General features: G+C 33.3%; 2 protein-coding genes and 2 long non-coding RNA genes across 5 annotated transcripts; 1 reads left to right on the top strand and 3 right to left on the bottom strand.

Annotated features, from left to right (window-relative positions):
- Positions 1 to 488: 488 nt before the first annotated feature.
- LOC104881274 (protein FAR1-RELATED SEQUENCE 5-like) lies at positions 489 to 2,598 on the top strand. The gene is made up of 3 exons (XM_059741977.1): positions 489 to 518; positions 604 to 2,202; positions 2,365 to 2,598. Exons 1-3 carry the CDS (start codon positions 489 to 491, stop codon positions 2,596 to 2,598), a joined length of 1,863 nt encoding a protein of 620 aa, XP_059597960.1.
- A 3,008-nt stretch (positions 2,599 to 5,606) lies between these two features.
- On the bottom strand, positions 5,607 to 6,486 carry LOC104881263 (uncharacterized). 2 transcript variants are annotated; one of them, XR_787289.3, is made up of 4 exons: positions 6,309 to 6,486; positions 5,934 to 6,018; positions 5,763 to 5,855; positions 5,607 to 5,684 (listed from the first exon to the last, which is right to left on the bottom strand). It is a non-coding gene; the product is annotated as an uncharacterized LOC104881263 (long non-coding RNA). The 2 variants fall into 2 exon arrangements; XR_009467424.1 differs by having other exon boundaries at positions 5,650 to 5,855.
- Positions 6,487 to 6,525: 39 nt separating this feature from the next.
- LOC132254913 (uncharacterized) lies at positions 6,526 to 8,324 on the bottom strand. The gene is made up of 5 exons (XM_059741976.1): positions 8,209 to 8,324; positions 7,506 to 8,111; positions 7,272 to 7,418; positions 7,053 to 7,178; positions 6,526 to 6,960 (listed from the first exon to the last, which is right to left on the bottom strand). The coding sequence occupies exons 1-5, from the start codon at positions 8,266 to 8,268 to the stop codon at positions 6,526 to 6,528; spliced, it is 1,374 nt and encodes a 457-aa protein (XP_059597959.1). The 5' UTR covers positions 8,269 to 8,324.
- A 9,730-nt stretch (positions 8,325 to 18,054) lies between these two features.
- Positions 18,055 to 21,164, bottom strand: LOC109123742 (uncharacterized). The gene is made up of 2 exons (XR_002031541.2): positions 20,902 to 21,164; positions 18,055 to 18,487 (listed from the first exon to the last, which is right to left on the bottom strand). It is a non-coding gene; the product is annotated as an uncharacterized LOC109123742 (long non-coding RNA).
- Positions 21,165 to 21,395: the final 231 nt, after the last annotated feature.

The raw sequence follows: 21,395 nt of genomic DNA, 5'->3' as shown, positions 1-21,395 counted from the left end.
TTGTTTTTTTATGCTCATCAAGACCAACAACACCATCTGCTACCAAAAAAAAGTTGGACAATCTAAAATATTGTTATTGCACAAGGACCTCCAAAAGCACTACAACCTTAGCCCTTAGCCCCAACAGCAGAACCATGTCTACGAAGTTGAACTTAACTATTACTTCACTTGGTTGTCTAAGGACAATTTAAATTATGGTGCGTTTCTGTATAGATGTCAGACGTGGATCATTGTCGAATGCCATCTTTTGAGGGTATTGGTGTCGCACTTGCATTTGTCACAAGTTATTTCCTCAACATAATGATTTGTAAGTGATATTTAATGATTTTAAAAAGTTTTGCTTATGATTGTGTATAGCAGAGTAGTATCAATTTTGCAACATATGACCTTTTAAATGGAAAATCATGGGGAAATTATCACGTCTGCAGTATACACCGGTTCTATAATTTATCAAATTCCTAATTTTTTTTCCCAAAAAATGAGAATCGATGACGTTGTCGAATTCGGTTTATCTTCAAGTATGCAATCAATTGATACAAAAGTGATACGATAATTTTTGAAAGTATTATTGGGGAATTTTTTTACCTTATTTATGTAATGTAGATGATGCAATCGGTGAAGGAGAAAACAATCAAGCGGGAGTTTGAAGTGAAGGAGGAGGACGTCGTCAATGACGATGCATTTATCGGTGCCACGTACGACCTGGGTGGAAACGGCTTGAAACAGAAGGTGTTGAAGGGTATTTCAGATGAAGAAGTCTACAAATTGCAATTCGATCGCATAGATGAGGCTGAAACATTTTACAACATGTTAGCTAGAGTAGCCGGATTTAGTATTCGAAAAGATGATTTGAAGCGAGACAAGAATGGAGATATAATATCTCGAAAGTGGGTGTGTTCTAAAGAAGGGCAGCGAGCGACAAAGTTTATTGAAAATGACAAGCGACAGCGTGAGCCACGATCATTGACTAGGGTTGGATGTGAAGCTGCATTTCGTGTAGGCTTGAATAGGAAAGATGGAAAGTGGATTGTAAAGGAATTTATAGGAGATCATAATCATAATTTGGTCGATGCTATCAACACACAATTCCTTCGGTCTCATCAAACAATAAGTAATCCCGATAAGGCACAAGTTGATGTTTTGCGTAAAGTAGGTGTTAAAACCACACAAATTATGGACTATATGGTAAAACAATCAGGGGGACATGAGCACGTCGGTTTCACACAAAAAGATATATACAATCACGTTGATGCAATGCGTAGAAGTGAAATTAAAGACGGTGATGCAGAAGCGGCATTGGCTTATTTGTGTGGAAAGGCAGAAATGGATTCTTCATTTTTTTATAAATTCAACATTGATGAAGAAAGTCGACTAGCAAATTTGTTTTGGGCTGATTCAACTGCTCGAATGGATTATGCGTGTTTTGGAGATGTCCTAGCATTTGGCACAACCTATAGGACAAATGCCTATAAAAAGCTTCTAGTAGTGTTGGTCGGTGTTAATCATCACCATCAAACTGTTGTATTTGGTTGTGCATTATTGATAGATGAAAGTGTTGGGACATATGAATGGGTGTTGGAGACATTTCTTGAAGCAATGATGAATAAGAGACCCATATCTGTTGTAACCGATGGGGATAAAGCTATGCGTAAGGCAATTAAAAAAGTATTACCTGATACGTGTCATCGATTGTGTTCATGGCATTTGCAACGAAATGCATTCACGAATGTGCATATTAAGGACTTCTCAAGCATATTTGCAAGGTGCATGTTCATGCGTGGGAATGAAGAAGAATTCGAAAAGGTTTGGCATGAAATGGTTGCAAATTTGGGACTTAATGAGAATCGTTGGGTGACCGAGATATATGGGAAACGTAAAAGATGGGCAGAGGCGTATTTACGTGGAAATTTCTTTGGAGGGATGAGAACCACACAAAGGTGTGAGAGTATGAATGCATATCTAAATAGATTCTTAAAAATTCGCTTGCGACTCTATGAGTTTGTACAACAATTTGATAGAGCCATACTGAGAATACGGCAAAACGAGGCAAAGGCAGAGTTCGAGTCGAACAATTCTTCACCCGTGCTTTCAACCAAACTAGCCATACTTGAAAATCATGCTGCGACGGTATATACAAAAGAATCTTTCCTTAAATTTCGTGAGGAGATGAAAAATGCTGAGTTATTCTTTGTGGTTGGTGTTGTAAGTGATCATTCAATGCGGGCATACACATTATCTAAGTTTAGACACCCGAACTTAAATTGGGAAGTACAATTTTGCCCGGATATTGTAACATTAAAATGCTCATGCATGATGTTTGAGTCAATTGGCATCCCATGTTGCCACATGGTGGTGGTTATGAAGGTGGAGCATTTGGAAGAGATTCCTCAGTCATGTATTATGAAGAGGTGGACAAAGTTAGCAAAGGTGTATACAAGATCAGTACTAGTGAATGAGACGGATAACAACATGGATCGGTTTGTACGATATGGTTCATTGAGTTCGATGTGCAACAAGCTCTCCTACTTTGCGTCAGATACGTCATCTTCATTTATAGAGGCCAAAAATGAAATACAAAATTTGACGACGAGAATGTAGGAACTCTATAACTATAATTTGAAAGGGAAGAAAATAGCATCAGATGGAGCGACAGGTACTAACCAAGTTCGTGATCCAAATATTGTGAAGACTAAAGGGAATCCAGGCAAAGTGGCAATGAATGTTCAAAAGGGAAGACGATGCAGTCGTTGTAAAAGAGTGGGTCACACAATTCGAAAGTGTCCAGAAGCTACAATCCCTCAAAATGCTCAGCCGGGTTATATGGTATGTCATATTCAATAAAAATTGCCCCTAAGATTAATTTTTGTAGGTGTACTAACATAAATGACTAACATAATTGTTTTGATGGCATTATGAGTACGTAGGAGGAAACTAATTTGTCTTCCCAATGTGACATTCAAAGGGAAATGATGCCTTCAACAAATTCATCAGTTGACATTTTTGCAACCTTACATGTATGTACAATAGGCTTGTTATATAATTTCCAAACATTGATAACATATAATTCAATAATAATTGACAACACTTAATTATTGAAACATGCAGGGAATGTTAGGGGAGCAGTTGCCGAATGACCCATCTGACATGTACATAGATTGGGGTGAACTTAATAATGTAAGATCGGGCATGAAGAAACACTTTTGACATGAATTTCAGATATGCATTATTTAATGATTAGGTTTAATTAATTGGGATGGAATTGGGTAGCTGAAAAAAACAATGAAATGTGCATGTGCAGATAGCAGGATTTCAGCAACATGAACAAAGTATGTCACACCATGTGAAGGTGGGGATCCAAACAAATATCCAAATGAAAAGGATATGCAACCTTTTTTTTATTCCTTAGCGGAGTAAGGGATGGTAGGTATTAAATCAGTATTTATATTAGTTGACGTTATCACTTCCACTAATGTGTACTTTTAACTTAACTATTTAATGAAAAGTTTGAATTTTGATCAAGAGTCAAGTTGATTGATAGAATGCAATATCCTCTACATTTATAATTTAATTGATAACAAGGGATAAAATTATTGGTAAATGGAGAAACCGATTCATTTATATCATGTCGAAAAAAACGGTTAATTATGCGGATTTAATTAAATTCAATTGTGGTTAAAGTTTGACAATTAGGTGGTTATGAGTTAACTATAGGAAAGTAATCAATATGATGTAATTCACATGAAATAGGTAAATTTAGTGATTTTACTCAAAATGGGTAAATCGTAGTTAGGTCAATTGTAATGCCAGTTTCCATCAATTTCAAACCTTATAATTGAACTTAATGTTACATTGTCGAATGTTTCCATAGTGAAAATTTATTGGTACAACTCATAGCATACCCTTTTTGTGCACAATAGCATTGCAGGAGGAAACCGGTTGAGGAAATTCCTCAACCGGTTGAGGCATTTTTGACCAGTGGCTACCGGATGAGGAATTTCCTCGACCGGTTGAGAAACTTCCTCAACCGGTAGCTACTGGTTAAACAAATCCTCAATCGGTTGAGCAAATGGCCATCAACCGGTTGAGGATTTTTGTGACCAGTGGCTACCGGTTGAGAAATTTTCTCAACCGGTCGAGGAAATTCCTCATTCGGTAGCCACTGGTAAAAAATGCCTCAACCGGGTGCTCAACCGGTTGTGCCAAGCCGGTCGACCGGTTCTAGCCGTCCTCGACCGGTTGAAGTTGGCTAACAATATACGCAACCGGTTGAACAAATTCCTCAACCGGTTGATGCCCATCTTCACCCGGTTGCCACTGGTTAAAAAAACATGAACTGATTGAGCAAATTCCTCAACCAATTTGCTATATTTGTCAAACAGTTCCCACTGGTCAAATCATTCGTCAACCGGTTGAGACAATTTCTCCATTGATCAACCACTTTCCACAACTGAAAATATGAGGAATGTTCTCAACCGGTACGAATAATGCGTATGCCTATGAAAAGTGGACATAGATAAATCGTTGGACTGGTTCTTACCGGCTGAACGGCATTCGTCAACTAGTGTAGTAATGTACTAACTATATATTGTTAGTATAGATAAATGAATAATTACAGATCTGATTAGGTTAAAGATCGTACAAAATCACACACGTCGAACATGAATGATACCAATATATTACAATTTCATTTTGACGACCATATTGAAAGAAGAGTATTTGGATATTGAAATAAAATGGACTTAATCATTAATAATGTATGGTCATCGAAGCTCACAACTTCCCAATAAACATGACGATATGTGGATATGGAAATGATAAATATTTGAAAAATAAAAAATATCATAATAATAATTTTTTCATTGCTCGTGTCGACGTCTTTGTACAATAATAGCCACAATGGTTTGTTTTTCTCTATTTCCCTCGTGTAAAACTAAATCACATGCTATTTCTCAACATATTTTCATAGAATTACAAAAGTCGGAGCTCGTCATCGGATCACCATTTTTGAATCTCTGCATATGTCTAATGACATGCACTCCACAGTCCCACCTAAGAAAGAGAAAAGAAAAGCAAAACAACTTATTCAATGGTTGTCTAATTATACCTCAGGAAAAGAATAGTAATGTGAGTTATGTATTCATACTAACCCATTCTCTTGGGTCGGAATCGAAGGAGCTCAATCAATGGAGAATTGGAAGACATCTTTCCCTATGTCAGATAGTTTGAAGAACGTTTGACAAAATTCAACCTAATTTATTATGAAAGTGTTAATAAATATGGAAGAGGAAAAAATAGAATAGAAGAAAAATATAAACATGAAAGCATACCACTGTTTTGACACTCTGAAACCGGAACTTGTCTCGATTCTTCGATCGTAATGAGTCCAAAATTTGGGTATGAGAGTTTTTGAAGTCAATGACGCACAGATACCAATGACCAGGGCATTCATCATGCATTGGAATAAATAGCTGTAAAGTTAGAAAAACAATATATATGAGTTGGGGCAAAAAAAAATCTACTATATTATAGGTGAAAACAATATCTATTCTAAATTTCATATATGCAATTAAACATTAGAAATAATTACTAACCTGCTCGCAATCATCCAATTCACTAATGTACTTACTAACGATGGATGTTTTTCTATCGAAAAAAGGATGAGGACTCCCGCACAAAATCATTTGCTAATAAGAAAACATAATACGAACATTACTATATTGTACTTAATATGTAAGTAAACAACAAGAGAAATATGAGCTTACTGAAAATGTCGTGGGAAGATAGCATCTTATACTTCGTATGCCTATGAATTGTCTTTCAAAATAATTTAGCTTTGAGGCTTCTAAATTTATTACCTGTTGTTGAACAATAACTTCAATAAATTTATTTAACTAATATAGGATGCATTTGATATAAATGAAGTAGGTACTTACAACATCCATCAAATTTTGTCTAGGACGTAAGCATGCAAAATCTCCACGAACTCCATGTTCATGACCAAAGTCAACAAGAAGCTCACTAAAATAATAATATGTTCAAACAAACTTCAGTAAATTGGAAGCATATGAAGGCAAAAATTGTAACAACACATCTATGAATGTTCTAGACGCGACAAACCTTTTTGACAACGCTTTATTGAAAACATAATCAACGACAAGAGATTGAAGTACATTGAATGATTGAGTATCCACCACGTCTTCACGAATGGACATGGGGATTGACTAATTCGAAAACAAGACATAATTATTAACTACATATGTTAAGTATCAAAAAATAAGAACAATGATATTAAACTATTTGTATTATACCTCTGATGCTTCACGTTTTACCATCTTCCTTGATTTCTGTACAAACGGGGAGACCTTGAATTTACTTGGTTTCCTCTCCCTTGATGAACGTGTTTTCATGACATGATTAGGATAACCACATAGTGCTCGTAATGGTTCCTAATATGGAAAATGTCAGTAATATACATCTATTTACTATGTAATGGTTAAGTAGTTGTAAAGAAAATAATTTTTTCTTTTATATGATACATACCTTTCCATAATCTCTTGTACTCCTTTTGATTGGAAGTGGTAAGATATTTTCATTTTCGTCTGGAATGATATGCACTTCAATTGATGTAGCACATGCATCTTCATTCTTTTCATTCAAGTCCTCGGTGCATAACTTCTCATTTGACAAAGTGTGAAGATAATGTTCATTCACATTCATATTGTTCGTATCTTCCAAACTTCTCTCGCATGAGAGGATGTCATTCTTCGTTCCTTCCTCGTGCATTCTCAAAGGTTTTCCGCTTGACCTAAGGAAGAGACCTTTCACTTGAGTATAATTCTCCTCAAATTTAGCCAAAATTTTATCACAACTACTACTACTTGCACCATAAGCCATATCAAGTAGATGTGTCTTTAATTGTTGAAAGGTTTTATCCATCTCCATTAACTTCCCACCATCAACCTAGTGATATATACGAACGTGATTAATAACATCATAATACAAAGGTTCAATGCTAATATAGATAGTCACGATGAATATTGTAAAACACTTACTCGTTTAATAACATCTTTGTTTAGATTGGATACAAATTTCTCATCGTCCTCATTCTCACTCGCCATTGTCGTTACATTTCCATCAACGCAATCCCTTATCTCATTTTCTATCACCCATATTTTGAGCTACAATATATTCATCAAAATATAATACATATCAGATTTTAAATCACTAAAAACTTAAATCAATAGTAAACGACTTTCAAAACTATAACTTACATCCTCATTTGCATATCCACCAAGTTTTTTCAATCTTCGTTTCCTGTCCAAAACTTCATCATCTCCCCAAGCAGTAATCCGAGGAGAATGTCGAGTATATAGCGGTAGGAATTTCTCTTCAAAGGATATATGCTCGTGGTAGAATAACTACGAGTATATTTGACATAGATATATAGTTAGTTCATAAATTATATTAAAACAAAATCGTATTTCACTATGATGTAAATTAATTACCATTAAAAACAATAAGCAACCGCAAACCCCACTTTGTTGTTTCTTCTTAAACTCTTCAATCCCGTGCACAAGATAGGACAACACAAATTCTGTCCAATTCATCTTCTTTATTGAATCGATGTCTTCCACAAGATGTAAGAAAGAGCGATTCACAAAAAGCTTCATTGTTGGGCACAATAATGCACCCAACACAAATAATACAAAACGAACTTTAAAATCGTTTCCTCCCTCTTTATCCTCCCTAATTTGATTTTCTAACATCACTAATGGCAATCGCCCTTTTTTATCACAATATTTTTTACATAAATCATTCTTATGACCAACATCTTTGTTCATGCCAATCTTGAACCCTCTTGCCCTCAATCCCATAATAAATTCAACATCAATGGGGGATAATTTGATACAAGTATTATACAACTGTAACATATAAGTGTTCGGATTAAAACTATTTATCAACCAAAGACATAACCCATGATCAATTTTCCTACATCGAAGTTGCAAGAGGCTACCAAATCCTATTTCTTCTATGGCTGCCTTTTGCTTTGGTTCTAAATTTTCAATCACTCTAATAACTCGCTCGGGGGAGCATCGAGTCTGAAGATATAACTGAAAAGATACACAAACATCAAACATGTTTACATTAATATAATTTCCAACAAATACATAAGTAAAGAAATTAAATATTCATTACAAAAAAAAATACCTTTGGAACCACACCCTTTTGAAGTGAATATTGTTTTGAACTTTCTTTGGACTTTGCCATGAAATTTTCTTTTTCTACTTTTGAAAGTGCATTCCACTTCTTGCCCAATTTTTTCCTCAACTACATTAATTGCTCACATAATTTAAATTCTTATTTTAAAATGTAATTATATTAGACGTAGCAAAATTACTCCTTACATCATCATTTATCTTGACTCCTTTATCCTTCTCTTTCATCATGGCTAATTGATCATTACTACAAAACAATTTCAAACAAATTTAACAATAACAACCACAAAAAATACATTAAAAAACATATTATTTTACATATTTCTATTTTGCCTTACTAGTAATGTATCCAAGCGCCGATAGGCCTCTTTGGATTTCTAACAACTGCAAGTCCATCGCGTTCACTCCTAAAAATTAAATCAAAGCATTTAAGTCAATGTGTATAATATGATTTCAAATATAATAAATCAAACATACTTTCACCACCACTACAAAATCCTCCCTAAATCTATGTACATTTTAAATGGTCACAAAATTAGCATATCAATCTTTTTCAATCTCCAATTATGGATCTAACCACATTATTTTCATTAATGTCATCAATCCATAAATCTCACAAAAACCATGAAATATAATCGCTACAATATTGTAAAACACATTATCAATACTCACATTTTTTTTTTCTTCTTCTTCTAGTTATGTCTTCAATTCGGGTCTTCAAACCACGAAATTTAAAAGCCGAAAACACCCCTTAAACAAAATATAAAATATGAACAAAATACAAGGGTTATGGATAGGAGGGAGGGAGCGGGAATATCGTACTCTTTACTTCAAAACCCGAAAAAACCCCAAATATGAAAACTAAATATGGACATAATCAAAGGGGATACTAAAAAAGCCAGAACTCAAAAAGATGTCCCCCGAAACAGCTACAATATCTTACCCGAAAACACCCAATAACACAAAAACATCCAACAATACACAAAGACAACTTAAAGCACCTGAAAATAACAGTCGATGGAGATACCTGAGAAGAGTCGAGTATGGAGAAGAGAGGAAAATATCGGGAAACTCCGTAAAAAATGGAGAAAACAGAAACTCGACTGAAGATTAATCGTGAGAGGGGTCTCTATCTCCTTCTTCAGTGCTTTCTTTCCCCCATTTCTTCATTGTCTCGCATTTGCCTCTTAGGTTTCTTCCGAAGATAGGATTTCCTTTTTTTTTTCTGGAGTAGATTGAGAAAGGGTTGTGAATGTGGAGACGGGCTGGTGATAAATTTGGCACTAGACACTACTTGAATGAAGAGAGGAAAAAAAAGGAAACTAGACCCGGCTGTCGAGGATGAGTGGAGATCAGAGCACGGGGACACAACCGACTATGGAGGACAAGACGGCCGCCTATGGAGGAGTGTGGAGATGAGAGCACGAGACACAGCCAACCAACCTATGGAGAAGCGTGGAGATGAGAGAGAGCACGAGACACAGCTGGGGGAGAACGAGACACAGCTGGGGGAGATGAGAGCACGACACACAGTTGGAGGAGAAGACGCTCGGCTATGGAGGAGAAGAGAGGGGCTGAAGACGCTCGGCTATGGAGGAGAAGAGAGGGGCTGAGAGGGGTTCAAATGAGGGAAGAGAGGGAACAAACGGGAAATGGGCTGAGACCGGGAGACAACAGGTAGCCACAGGTAGCCAGTTTTTCCTTTTTTCATTTTTTTTTTTTTTTCAATGGCTGAGATTAAAACTATTGCATCCAACGGCTACAAAAAATCTGAGGTATGGTACCTCCCTCAGCACCATAGAACTTTCCTAAAAAAATATATATATTTGAATAGTTTGAACGTTGACATTCAAAATGATGATGATTTAAATGTGATGACCAACATGAAAAGCTAAAATTTCATAAATGACAAGTATATATATATATATATATATATATATATATATATATATATATATATATATATATTAACAATATGTATAAGTACCTTATTAGAATTTGAAATTAAAATTGAAGCTAAAATTAAATTTAAAAGCTTATTTTTGTAAATTTTGTGATGAACTTGTATATTGAACACATATTTTTCATTAAATTTAACTTTTTAAAACTCTACTATTCAATGTTTTTGTATAGTATGATACAACTACATTTTTTATAGAAAGCTTATCAAATGCAAGTAGATCAATTTCAAAATCAGAAGAAAAAAAAAATCTTTATTACGAAGGATGCCATCAGTTTCCATGTTGAGCCAACCTTCTTTCTCCATTGAGCAGAGTGCTTTGGATAAGGAAAGTCCTTAATAAATAGTTGGTAGAGTGAGCTTTTGCAAACCCATTGAAGACAGATTCTGGAGAGTCTTTGCTTATGTTTGATTTTTGAAAAATATTAAGAAAAGAAAAAAAAAATATTAAAAAAAATTATTTTTTTATATTTGATTGTCTTATAAAAAATATTTAAAAAAAATCAAATATAATTAAAATTAGTTAAAAACTTTTTGTATTTTTAAATTATTTAATCTATATATTGATGAATTAAAATAAGTTAAATGAGTGTAAATAATAAATAAAAATAATTTATTAATTTTAATTTATTTTATTTTTTTTCACTTTTTCTTTTCTTTTACATTTTCTCTTTATTTTCTCTCTCTCTTTTTTTTTTTTTTTTTTCGTTTTTACATTTTTCCTCAAATTTATTAAGAACCAAATGTAATATTTAAGGAAGGGTTTTTTCAAAGTATTTAGAAGGAATTAATCCCTCCTGACTACAATTTAAGTCAACTAATGCAATGATATTTTTTGAAAAATTTGGTTTGATAAAAATTCTTATTTTGATATGCCAATTTTGTCTTATCATTCTTGTTATAGAGTTTACAAACAATTGAGAGGATTCTCCTTCTTCCAATTGTTATTCTTCTTTTGATTCTTCAACCCTTTGTTTTCTTTTTTCTAAGGCTTTTATCCTTTCAGCTAAATCTTCATTTTATTAAGCATTGCATTAATTTGAAGTTTGATTTCACTTATCTCCTGTTGGAGTTCTTAGATTCCTACAGGTTTAGGTTTATTGGAAAATTTGTCTAACACAGTTTTTAGGCTGTATTCATTGTTATTTTCTAACTTCTTTTGACCATTTTGTCTTTGAATTTCTAAGAATTTTTTAAAATATTCTTTTTGAAGGTTTGGATCAGGAATGTTATCTATGATTTCTATGAGAAAATTGTTTTCACTAGATATCATATTAACCTGATGTATTTGACAAAGACAGTTTTCTACACAGTCACATGAAGATTTTGAAGACGAGCTATTTGAATCACTAGAAGAACTATCTTCAAGGAGAAGAACCTGATCATCACTAGACTCAGAGGACTGGCTAGATGAATTAGAATTTGTTTTGATAAGATTTAACATTTGCTTCTTAAGACGTTTTCCTATGTCTAAATCAGCAATGATTTCTTTAACTTTGCAATTAGGGGCAATATGACCCTTCTTGCCACATTTGAAACATTTGACATTATCCTTTTCTTTCTTTTTGGAAGAATGTTTTTGATATTTTTTATTTGAATGCTTTTTAGTCTTAGACTTCTTATAATATGGATCTTCTCTATCTTTTGAATGCTTTTTATCTTTTCTTTTAGACTTATGGGACTTTTCTCGTTTTGAAGGAGGAGTAAGGGTATTGTACCCGTATTGGGAACAAAAAGATCCTAACTCTTTTGTGGCAGATTTGAAGTCTTTTTCAATGGTGGCACTAACCTTGGCTAAAGAACAAAGATTCAATGCTTCTTGACTGACAAAGTTTGCCAGTTGTCCATATGTTAAAGAATCATAAGGAATTAAACCATTGTACATTTCTTGGATTCTTAACTGAACCCTTTGACTAAAAACTTTGGGTAACCCATTTAGAAATCTCTCTTTCCAATAGGGTTGATTACAATCAGTTCTTGAGTGTACTTTGGCAAAGTATACCTCCTTATACCATCTGTAATCACTCAACTTATGACAGTGTAAATTTTGAAGAATCTCAGAACTGTGAGATTGGAAGGAAAGGGGATCTCCTAAGAAGTGTTTGGTTATAGCATAGATTAAAGTATGAACCGCATTCGGGCTTCCACTTTCATTTGTGCTGTGTTGGATGAATCTCCTTTCTTCATCAATGAGAGCATTATCCCACCATCCTTTGAGTTGTCCAGTAAATCCTGCTATCAAATGAAAGCAGATTGTTGGATCAAGATTTCCTCTTGACTTGTAGGCTATAGAGGCCATGATCATTTCTTGGAGAATGTTGAGGACCTGATGGTCACTTACTCCATCTATGTTCCATTCATAGATGCCATCTCCATCATATTTTGATTGGACTATTTGACTTCTTTCTTCATATTGAAGATCAGGAGGAGTGGGTCTAGGATAGAAATTCTTAGTCCTACTTTGTTGTTTGAACTTATGAACAATCTTATTTATCTGAGGATCCTTATCCTCAAACATAGCCTGTATCTCATCTACATTCTCAGGAGTAATTTCTTCTATGACATTGATTGATTTTGTATTTGAAGATGAGGCTTTGTTTGACAAATCTAATTGTGCAATTTTAATTGTTAATGTTTGAAGTAGATTATGTTGGTCATTTGAAAATTTTAACTTATGATTCCCTACCTCCGCAGGTTTGAAAATTGGACAATTTTTATCTAGATTTCTATCTAGAAAATGAGGAGTAACTATCTGTCTAGAAGTTTGATGGTCTTCTAACTTATCTTCTATCCTATCAAGCTGGAGAGAGATAGTTCCTAACATTTGATTTGTAAAATTATTCTGTTGTTGGAGATTTTTACAATCTTTTAAAATAACAGATCTTTTTTCATCATCTTTAGGGTTTATGATTTTGAACGGAGAAGCTATTACTTCCATGTTTTGAGCAATTATGGTTATTTCTTCTAAAGGAGGATGGTTTGCTACAACATTTTTGGACGCATTTTTCTAAACTTGTCCCTTTTGAAACATATTGACTTCTCCAAAGGGATAGTCAATATCATTATTTGAAGCATATATTTCAAAGTATGTAAACATAGGAATATTTATTCCATTGTTTTCCATACATTTATACCATGCATCCCTAAACTCATGTCTAGTTTGGGTGGTAAGTTTTGTAGAGAAAAACCATTCTCTTTTTTCTCTATGCTTTGGAAGGTGCAATTCTTGCTTAGATACTCCTTATTTATTTTGAAGGGTTCTGTAACATCATCAATTACCATTAATTGATGAGGTTCCTCAGGTGGCATCATTTGAGAAGGTGTAGGAGAGGTTGGAGGTGAAGATTCCTCTTTAACATACCTAGGATAAGGAATATTAGGGGTAAAATCTACAGTATCCAATTTGACAGACGGCTTCCTGGAATCAACAGAGTATCTTGGAGGAGAAGAAGTTGTACTCTCCTATGCAGATCCTTACACAGAGATCCTACTACTCTGTTTAAGTTCTTTTGAAGGAAATTGGATAACAACATCTCCTTTGTCATCCTGGGTAATATAAAGTGGCTTCCTATGTTTTATAGGTTTTGGCGCACTTATCTGTTTGAAATTCCAAGTATTTGAATGAGTTAGAGATTCCCAAGGGATCTCTAAGGGTGTCATGACCGAAGAATGTTCTTCATTGGCCTGGAATAGAATAGTCATTCCTTTTCTAGGTTTGACTAAACATTTTGCATCCACGGCAGTGGTCATTGTCTTATAGTATATTCTATACACTATAAGTATATTTTTGGCTCTAGGATCCATGTCATAACCTTTAGTTTGAACATTTAGAGTTAAGGCCTTTTGAATAGATAAATCATCTATACAACTTAACTCTAAGTCAGGGAAACAGTTGAAATAAACAGGGCTATGTGCCATGTTTGATTCAATGACTCCTAACAAGGAATCATCAAAGTTGTTGTGTCTTGCATCTCTGAGGCAGACACACACTGGTTTGTTTAACCCTAATCTGGTTAAAGGTTTGATGGCTACTTGTACGGCTTCTATATGAAGAATTTTGAATTTTTCATTTCTTAAGACTTCTATGTCTCTTGGTTTGAAGAGTTCTATAGTCTCTGTTTGAGATCCTATGGAATGAGTATTTTCAGACACTTTGATTTTGTAAGTGGCTTTGAATTCAAAGGTTCCTATTTGACATATCTTTGTTTTTTCTTGTTTGGGCATCTCCCAAATTTTTATATATTTTTCAAGGACATCAATTGATACATTCAATTGATTTTCAAACTTTGAAGTGTTTTCTTCTACCATTTTGAGATCATTTTCCATCCTGGATATACTTTTATTAGAACTACTTCTACGAAGATTTCCAAATAAATTTGACATTTTGAATTATGTTTTCTTTGTTTAAGAGGACTGTTTATCGGGACCACCAGCGGGAACACCTAACGCCTACCATGGCTCAAACGGCTTACCAACGCTTGACAAAGGCTGACCAACGCTAAACAGTTGGGACTTAAACAAATATGCATAAACAAATGGCAAATTCAATTTGAAAATAAACGCAGTAAATGGCTCTGATACCAATAAATGCAGGATCGAGGATGATTTGAAAATGAATAGAAAATAAACACTTCAGCTTGAATATCAATAAGTAACTTTGAAGAAATCTCCCAGTTAAATCTGGAGGAGTCACAGCGGTCTCGCTTAAAACCCAGATAACTTTGACAAAGCTTCTTAAAGTACTTAGACTTTCAAGAAGAAGATGAAGGAGAAGATGAATATGATGCACAATAGAAACAATTGACTATTCAAATTTGAAATTTGAAATTTCATTCAAACTATGAACATATACAAGATCTTTGAAGCAAGCTTTAAACAGAACTTTGAGCTCTTCTCAATACAAGGCTTTAGAGAGAATTCTAGTGAGAGAAACTTGTGAGAATCCCTCTAAAGCCTATTGAGAAGAACTCAAAGTTTTGTTTAAAGCTTGCTTCAAAGATCTTGTATATGTACTTAGTTTGAATGAAATTTCAAATTTCAAATTTGAATAATCAATTGTTTCTATTGTGCATCATATTCATCTTCTCCTTCATCTTCTTCTTGAAAGTTTAAGTACTTTAAGAAGCTCTGTCAAAGTTATCTGGGTTTTAAGCGAGACTGCTGTGACTCCTCTAGATTTAACTGGGAGATTTTTTCAAAGTTACTTATTGATATTCAAGCTGAAGTGTTTATTTTCTGTTCATTTTCAAGATCTTATTGGTCACCTTCATAATGCTTCAATTTTCTCAAAATTTAACAACCAAATGTAATATTTAAGAAAATAACAATTATATCATAGAAAGAAGCAAATGAAAATGACAAATTATAAGGGATCCTTTTCATGGAATGAGTCTATCTGTGGTCAAATCCTGAGGCTATTGTCAAATGCCCCCTTCAACTTAAATTTTTTTACTTTGGCATATTCGATTAAATCTATCAGATTTACAAAAAATATGTAAATATAAAAATAAGAATTGTGATTGAGAACAAGCAAGGGACATGGCAATTACTGAACAAGCTTTGTCTTTCAATATTTGCACCTTTTCCAGAGAATATAAGGAGTGAAAAATGGTCTCTACTAATATTTTTGTGAAGAGAAATAGGATTCTTCAACAATGATCAGGTAATCAATCATTTCAAACAACATTTATTTCAGAAGAAAAAGAGCAAGCAAAGCTCCTTTTTTTTTTTTTTTTAAGACTAGAAAATTTGAATTCAAATTGCATCTTTTTCCACATTTGATAGAAGGAATTCAATTAATATGACAAACTGAAACTTGTATTAAGAGTCAGCACTGTGTCAGTAATGGATATACCTGATTGAGAACAAGCAGGGAGTGTGGCAATCTTTCTTCTGAAGAGCTAAAGAGAATTTTTTTTTCTTTTTAAGAAAGTATTCAAATAAATTTAAAACAGGTTGTAATTTATTTATTAAAGAAAATTATGCAAGCATACATTGTAAGGTGATTCATTGTTTCATGTTGGGAATGCTTTAATAAGTCCAGTTATTTTTGCTATTTGGGATATCTTTTATACAAATGAGCCCCATTGGGATATCTTTTATACTATGGTTTTAATATGAAAAATTAAAAACAATATTATCAAAATATTTTTTATTATATTTATATATGATAAAGATTTACAAATTAAATAATTGTTTTATTTAGTAGTAATATAAAAAAAATTTAAATCCCAAACCTTTAAATAATAAAATATAATTTTTAAATCTAAATTTAAATTATCAAATATATTATTTCTGAGATAATATTTTTATTTTTTGTCCATTATATTTCTATTTATCTTTAATTTACTATCATTAATTATTCATTACATATTATTAAAAAAAATGAAAAAAATGAAGAAATAAAAATTTTGAAATTAAAAAGGTTTATGAAAGAAGATGGTAGCATATCAAAAAAGAAAGAAAATGTGACAAGCAGTTGCCAAAGCAAGGGAAGGTGATATGAGAAAAAGAATTTATATAAAATAACAAAAAAGTGCATTTATGTGGCCGACAACATAAAATAAATAAATAACACAGATTTTCACTTATGATCACTTAAATATGAATAGAAATTGCACCTCCCACTAAACAATCATAATACAATACATGATATAAAGGTACAATCGTACATACAAATTCGATTATTTTTCATATCTTTTATCATATTAATTGTTTAAATGTACAAAAAAAATTATAAATTAATCATAAAAGGAAGAGAGGTAAAATAATCTTATATGACAAAAATACATTCTTATTATTAAAAGACCATTTTTTTTTAATGGATAATGGTATAATTTTGTAAACAAATCGGACATAACAACCTAACAAAGGTACATATATCTGAAGCATACATCTTGCTGTCAAAAGATTATATTGGAAGCGATGTATTTTTTCTTACAATGAATAATAGAGAATTTTCATTGGAATGATATGAATATTGATATTAAAAGAGAATATTTGCATTTGATAATAAGGAATGTTTTCTAATTGACTTTGTTTTGTATGTTAATATGGCAGGAAACCTATCTTATTTTAATATCAAAATTAAGAAAGATTTTTCCACCGACTTGAAAAGGAGGTGTTGATTCTCTCAAACTTTTGAATTAATCATGTCATGCAGCATTTTGACAAATTTTGTAATGCTTTCCAATTGTTTTCACTGTATTGTTTCTCATCTTATCTGTTTAGGATTAATTACACTGCTTTTTTCCCTTTTCTTGTCTCTTGAAGGCTATGTTTGGTTCCCGAAAAATGTGAGAAAAAGTAAATTTGGAGGAAAAATAGAAGGAAAGAAAAAGTTAAGGAAATGAATATAATTTTTTTTCACTTGTTTGGTTATCCATGGAAAATTCAAGGGAAAAAAAAAAAGAATTTATTTTCTTTTGTTTGGTTAACCAAAAAAAAAAAAGTAAGGAAAAATTGAAAGAAAATAAAATCAACAATTTGTTTTAGATGGTTATTAATTTGTTGAATAATTAAATAAATTAATCCAATAAAAAACTGTTGAAAAACATGAATTTTTCGACATAAAACATTGCTCATAAAAAGTCCATGCTATTATTTTTTTATTAATAATTATAAGATTTATGTATAAAATTTTCCTCATGCAATACAAATAAAATATACGAGTAATAACTATTTTTTATTTTCGAGGGAACATTTATAGCTAATAAAAAACTCTTAAAAAAATTCAGAAGCATTTTCGAAATCAAAATTTAAAAATAAAATATGTTCATATAATGTAAAAATAAAAAACTACTATATAAAATATAAAATTAAAAATTAAAAAGGATTTTCTAAATCTAAATTTAAAAATTAAATTTATAAAAATAAAAAGATACAATATAAAATATTTTTTATTTGTAAAATTAAAAAATTGTAACTTTTTATTTTTACATATTTCGATCTTACATTTAGCCAAAACTCACTAAGGAGCTCCTTCAAAATCTCCAAATTCCCCCCTCTGGTAGTAGCATGAACAACTCTATTTATCATCTTCCACTTAAAAACAAAAGGGATCTCCCCAATTTGCTCCTCCATCTCTCCACCTTCGTCGGTGGAGAACCTTGGGGGGACTACAAAATAAAAAACAAGCCTAAAAACCTCACAATTCTTTCTCCTGGCAGCAGCATAAAGTATATCAGTGACACCATATTCTCCTTCTCCAAAAACAAGAAGAGGGTCTCTTTCAAGCAGTTCCTGAACAAAACCCAAGTCTCCAGCCGAGGCAGCAGTATATAGAAACCATCCACCATAGCCAGACCTGAAACTTCAGATTAATCCAGCAATTACAATGGGGAAAAAGATAGTTTGGGGCGTGGGCCTCACCGGAAGTTCTTTGCATAAGATAAAAAAAGGAGAGGGCAGACATGCTATATATTAATTGGCATTAAACCCTAGCTACTAACATAAAGTATGAGCCATGACCTATGAAGATAAGCAAGAGTAAATGACACTAAAGATGACAAGCTTGGAATTTTAAATAATTTGGAATTCTGGAATCATTCAAGCTTAATTAATTATGAAAGAATTAATTGGTAGAAGGTTATTTAAATCATGTTGGACAAACATGAATTCAGTAGGAATCGAGATCCCTCCTAGCATACTGCCAAATCTGGGACTGGAGAGTCCATGAGGATTCCGGACTTGGTTATTTAAGATTGATTTCATAAGATGCAAACAAACACTAAAATAGTTTTCGAGTTATTTGCATTATTAGTAAAGCATGCTAAATGCTTCATAGTTTATGCTTTCTGCAGTTTTTAAGGAAGCCTGCATCATTGTATATAACAAGATCACCTAAACCAGTGGCCAACCAAAAGAACAAAACTGGCCACAGTATTTAAAATCATGTCTCAACCATGTCTCATTAGGAGTTAACATGGAGGACAAACCAGGTTTAAAATCTTGCACTAGAAAAAAACTTGGGTGCAATTACAGAAATTCCAGAATCACCCTAGAATGAAATGGGCAGAGCAGAGCAGGTTTCCCAGTTTCATATGTTCTATTGCCACCTCTATTTTAGACAAAGTCCCCATATCAAAGGACAAAGAATCCAAAACCCTTAAATTGTTAGCCTATTGTTGCCAGTCTATTTTCACTTCTCAAAGCCAAGAAAGATACACAATCATCAAATATCTAAAAAAATTTATCCATCACCATAAAGTGGGCGGCATTAAACCAAACTTATCCAACTAAAAAAGACAATTAAACTTTTCTTATATTAGAACTGAAAGACTCTTGCAACTTTGTGCCCAATACTCCCTCAGAAGCTATATAACATTGCTGAAAATTTTCCATAGTGCTAATATAAATAGTACACGCACTCCTCCACAACCCATAGAAAAACAAAGAGCCGAAATTCATCATCAACACATTTTCCCTCCATAAAATCATTTAAAAAAAAAGCACAGATCTCTAGTAATCAGATCTCAAAAACCCTAATGCTCCAGTAAACAAATACAATCAAGCATTTGTAACAGCACAGATAGATTCAAACAGAGAATGCGGTTCACACTGAAACAGAAACCAAAGTAGAATAGGACTGCTTCGGTAGTTTCCCCCTTTTTTTTTTCCATATGGACACACAGATTTTTCATTTTGGGAAGAAAAAAGCCTTGCTGGTTGTGTTCTATTTGATAACCTGATTGAGATCCATGCCACCCCTTGGCCTGCTAAGGTTCTAAATGGTATTCTTGCACAAATTACTCAACATGGCCCTTAAATTTCATTTTGGGAAGCATCCCTTAGGTTGCAATTAATTATCGAAACTGAGGCATACTAATTAGTAATTATTCAAGTTGCAGCTCCATAGCCGATAAGAGCGCATTTGAGCCCGAATCAATAATAAGAATCCATGAAACTATCTCCCTAACACCCATGAACTTCTTCAATTCAATATGTAGCCTTCACTATTACAATCCAAATCTGTCCTTATTTTCTTTCTGGTTCCTTTTTAGTTGTCAACTTGTCATGCCCCAAGCAGAACACTTCCCTGAGCTCTAGTAAATTTTCCCATCACCAGTAGTATCAATGAGCTTAAACTCTTGCTTGATCAGCCAGTTAGACCTTCCATGGCAGCAAACGATGAGCAATTACAACTCCAAATTAAACTAGTAAGTATTATCCTGGGCTCTCTTCTCTTTTCCATCCTTTTAACATCTCTGGAGGCTTTGAAAGATGAAGACAGTTTCCACCCACTTGTCTGAACAGGCTTAGGTGAAGAAACACTAGGAGAGTTGGGATGGCAGAGTGAATAAAAAAGGAAACCCTAATAACATTCAAAATCCCCATTCCGAAACCTGAAATCACTGGTCCATAAAGCCCTGAGAAATAACTCAAATCGAATTCAAACCCTCATTTGAAGGGGAAAAAAATAATTTTAAAAGCAAATATCAATCCAAACAAACTCAAAATTCCCATTAGAAACCTTAAACCCTAATTTCTAGTCAGTTGTATGGAAAAGGCTGAATGAGGGAAAGAGATCATAAAATTAAACCAACATCAAACACAGAGAAACTCGCAAGGAATGGAGCGATTAGAGAGAAAAAAGAGTTTGGAGACAGATTACGCAGAATGCGGTTTGATTCTTAATCCAGTTAATTGACGTTGGGAGGTAGTTTGACTGATAATGGGATTCAATTCATAAGGTGTGAGGTTAAGAGAAAAAAGTTCAATTCATACCTGACTTGAAGACATGGATCCGAATACATTCACTGGATTTGAAGAATTTATTTCATCCATGGGAACTTGATTTTAAGAACGCACTTCATCCATGGGAACTCGGATGCCTGAAAATGGTAGGTTTTCAGAGGCACTGGAAGGTAGTCGGAGTGATAGTGGTGGTCGTTGAAAGGGTCGATGACGGTAAGAAGCCATAGCCACCGATGAAGAGGAAGTTAGAGATGAAGCCATGGTGAACAAGAGCACGACAAAATTTTCCTCCCCTTTTCCCTGCTCTTTTTCTCTTATATTTTCTTCATTGTTTTTTAAGGAAAATTTACAATATTTTCTTTAATATTTTCCTTCATCTTTTTTTTTCCATCATATTTTCCATGTCATCCAAACTAAAGAAAATCATTTTCCTCTGCATTTTTTTTCCTTTCCTTAGCATTTTCCGGGAACCAAACATAGCCGAAGGCTATGGATCAAGGAGTCCTAAAGTTTTTTATTTGTTA

This window comes from Vitis vinifera, chromosome 13, assembly GCF_030704535.1.
Source record: "Vitis vinifera cultivar Pinot Noir 40024 chromosome 13, ASM3070453v1".
NCBI classification, from domain to species: Eukaryota; Viridiplantae; Streptophyta; class Magnoliopsida; order Vitales; family Vitaceae; genus Vitis; species Vitis vinifera.
Note: the sequence above shows the minus strand (reverse complement) of the source record. Positions and strands in the feature narration are given on the sequence as shown.

Excerpts from the sequence above, each read along its gene's own strand:
- LOC104881274 (XM_059741977.1), top strand. The coding sequence starts at position 489 with ATGACGTTGTCGAATTCGGTTTATCTTCAA. Across the intron at positions 519-603 it reads CGAATTCGGTTTATCTTCAA|ATGATGCAATCGGTGAAGGA; the intron begins GTATGCAATCAA and ends TATGTAATGTAG. Across the intron at positions 2,203-2,364 it reads TATTCTTTGTGGTTGGTGTT|GTGGAGCATTTGGAAGAGAT; the intron begins GTAAGTGATCAT and ends GTGGTTATGAAG.
- LOC132254913 (XM_059741976.1), bottom strand. The coding sequence starts at position 8,268 with ATGGCAAAGTCCAAAGAAAGTTCAAAACAATATTCACTTCAAAAGGGT. Across the intron at positions 7,179-7,271 it reads GTGGATATGCAAATGAGGAT|CTCAAAATATGGGTGATAGA; the intron begins GTAAGTTATAGT and ends AATATATTGTAG. Across the intron at positions 6,961-7,052 it reads ACAAAGATGTTATTAAACGA|GTTGATGGTGGGAAGTTAAT; the intron begins GTAAGTGTTTTA and ends ATATATCACTAG.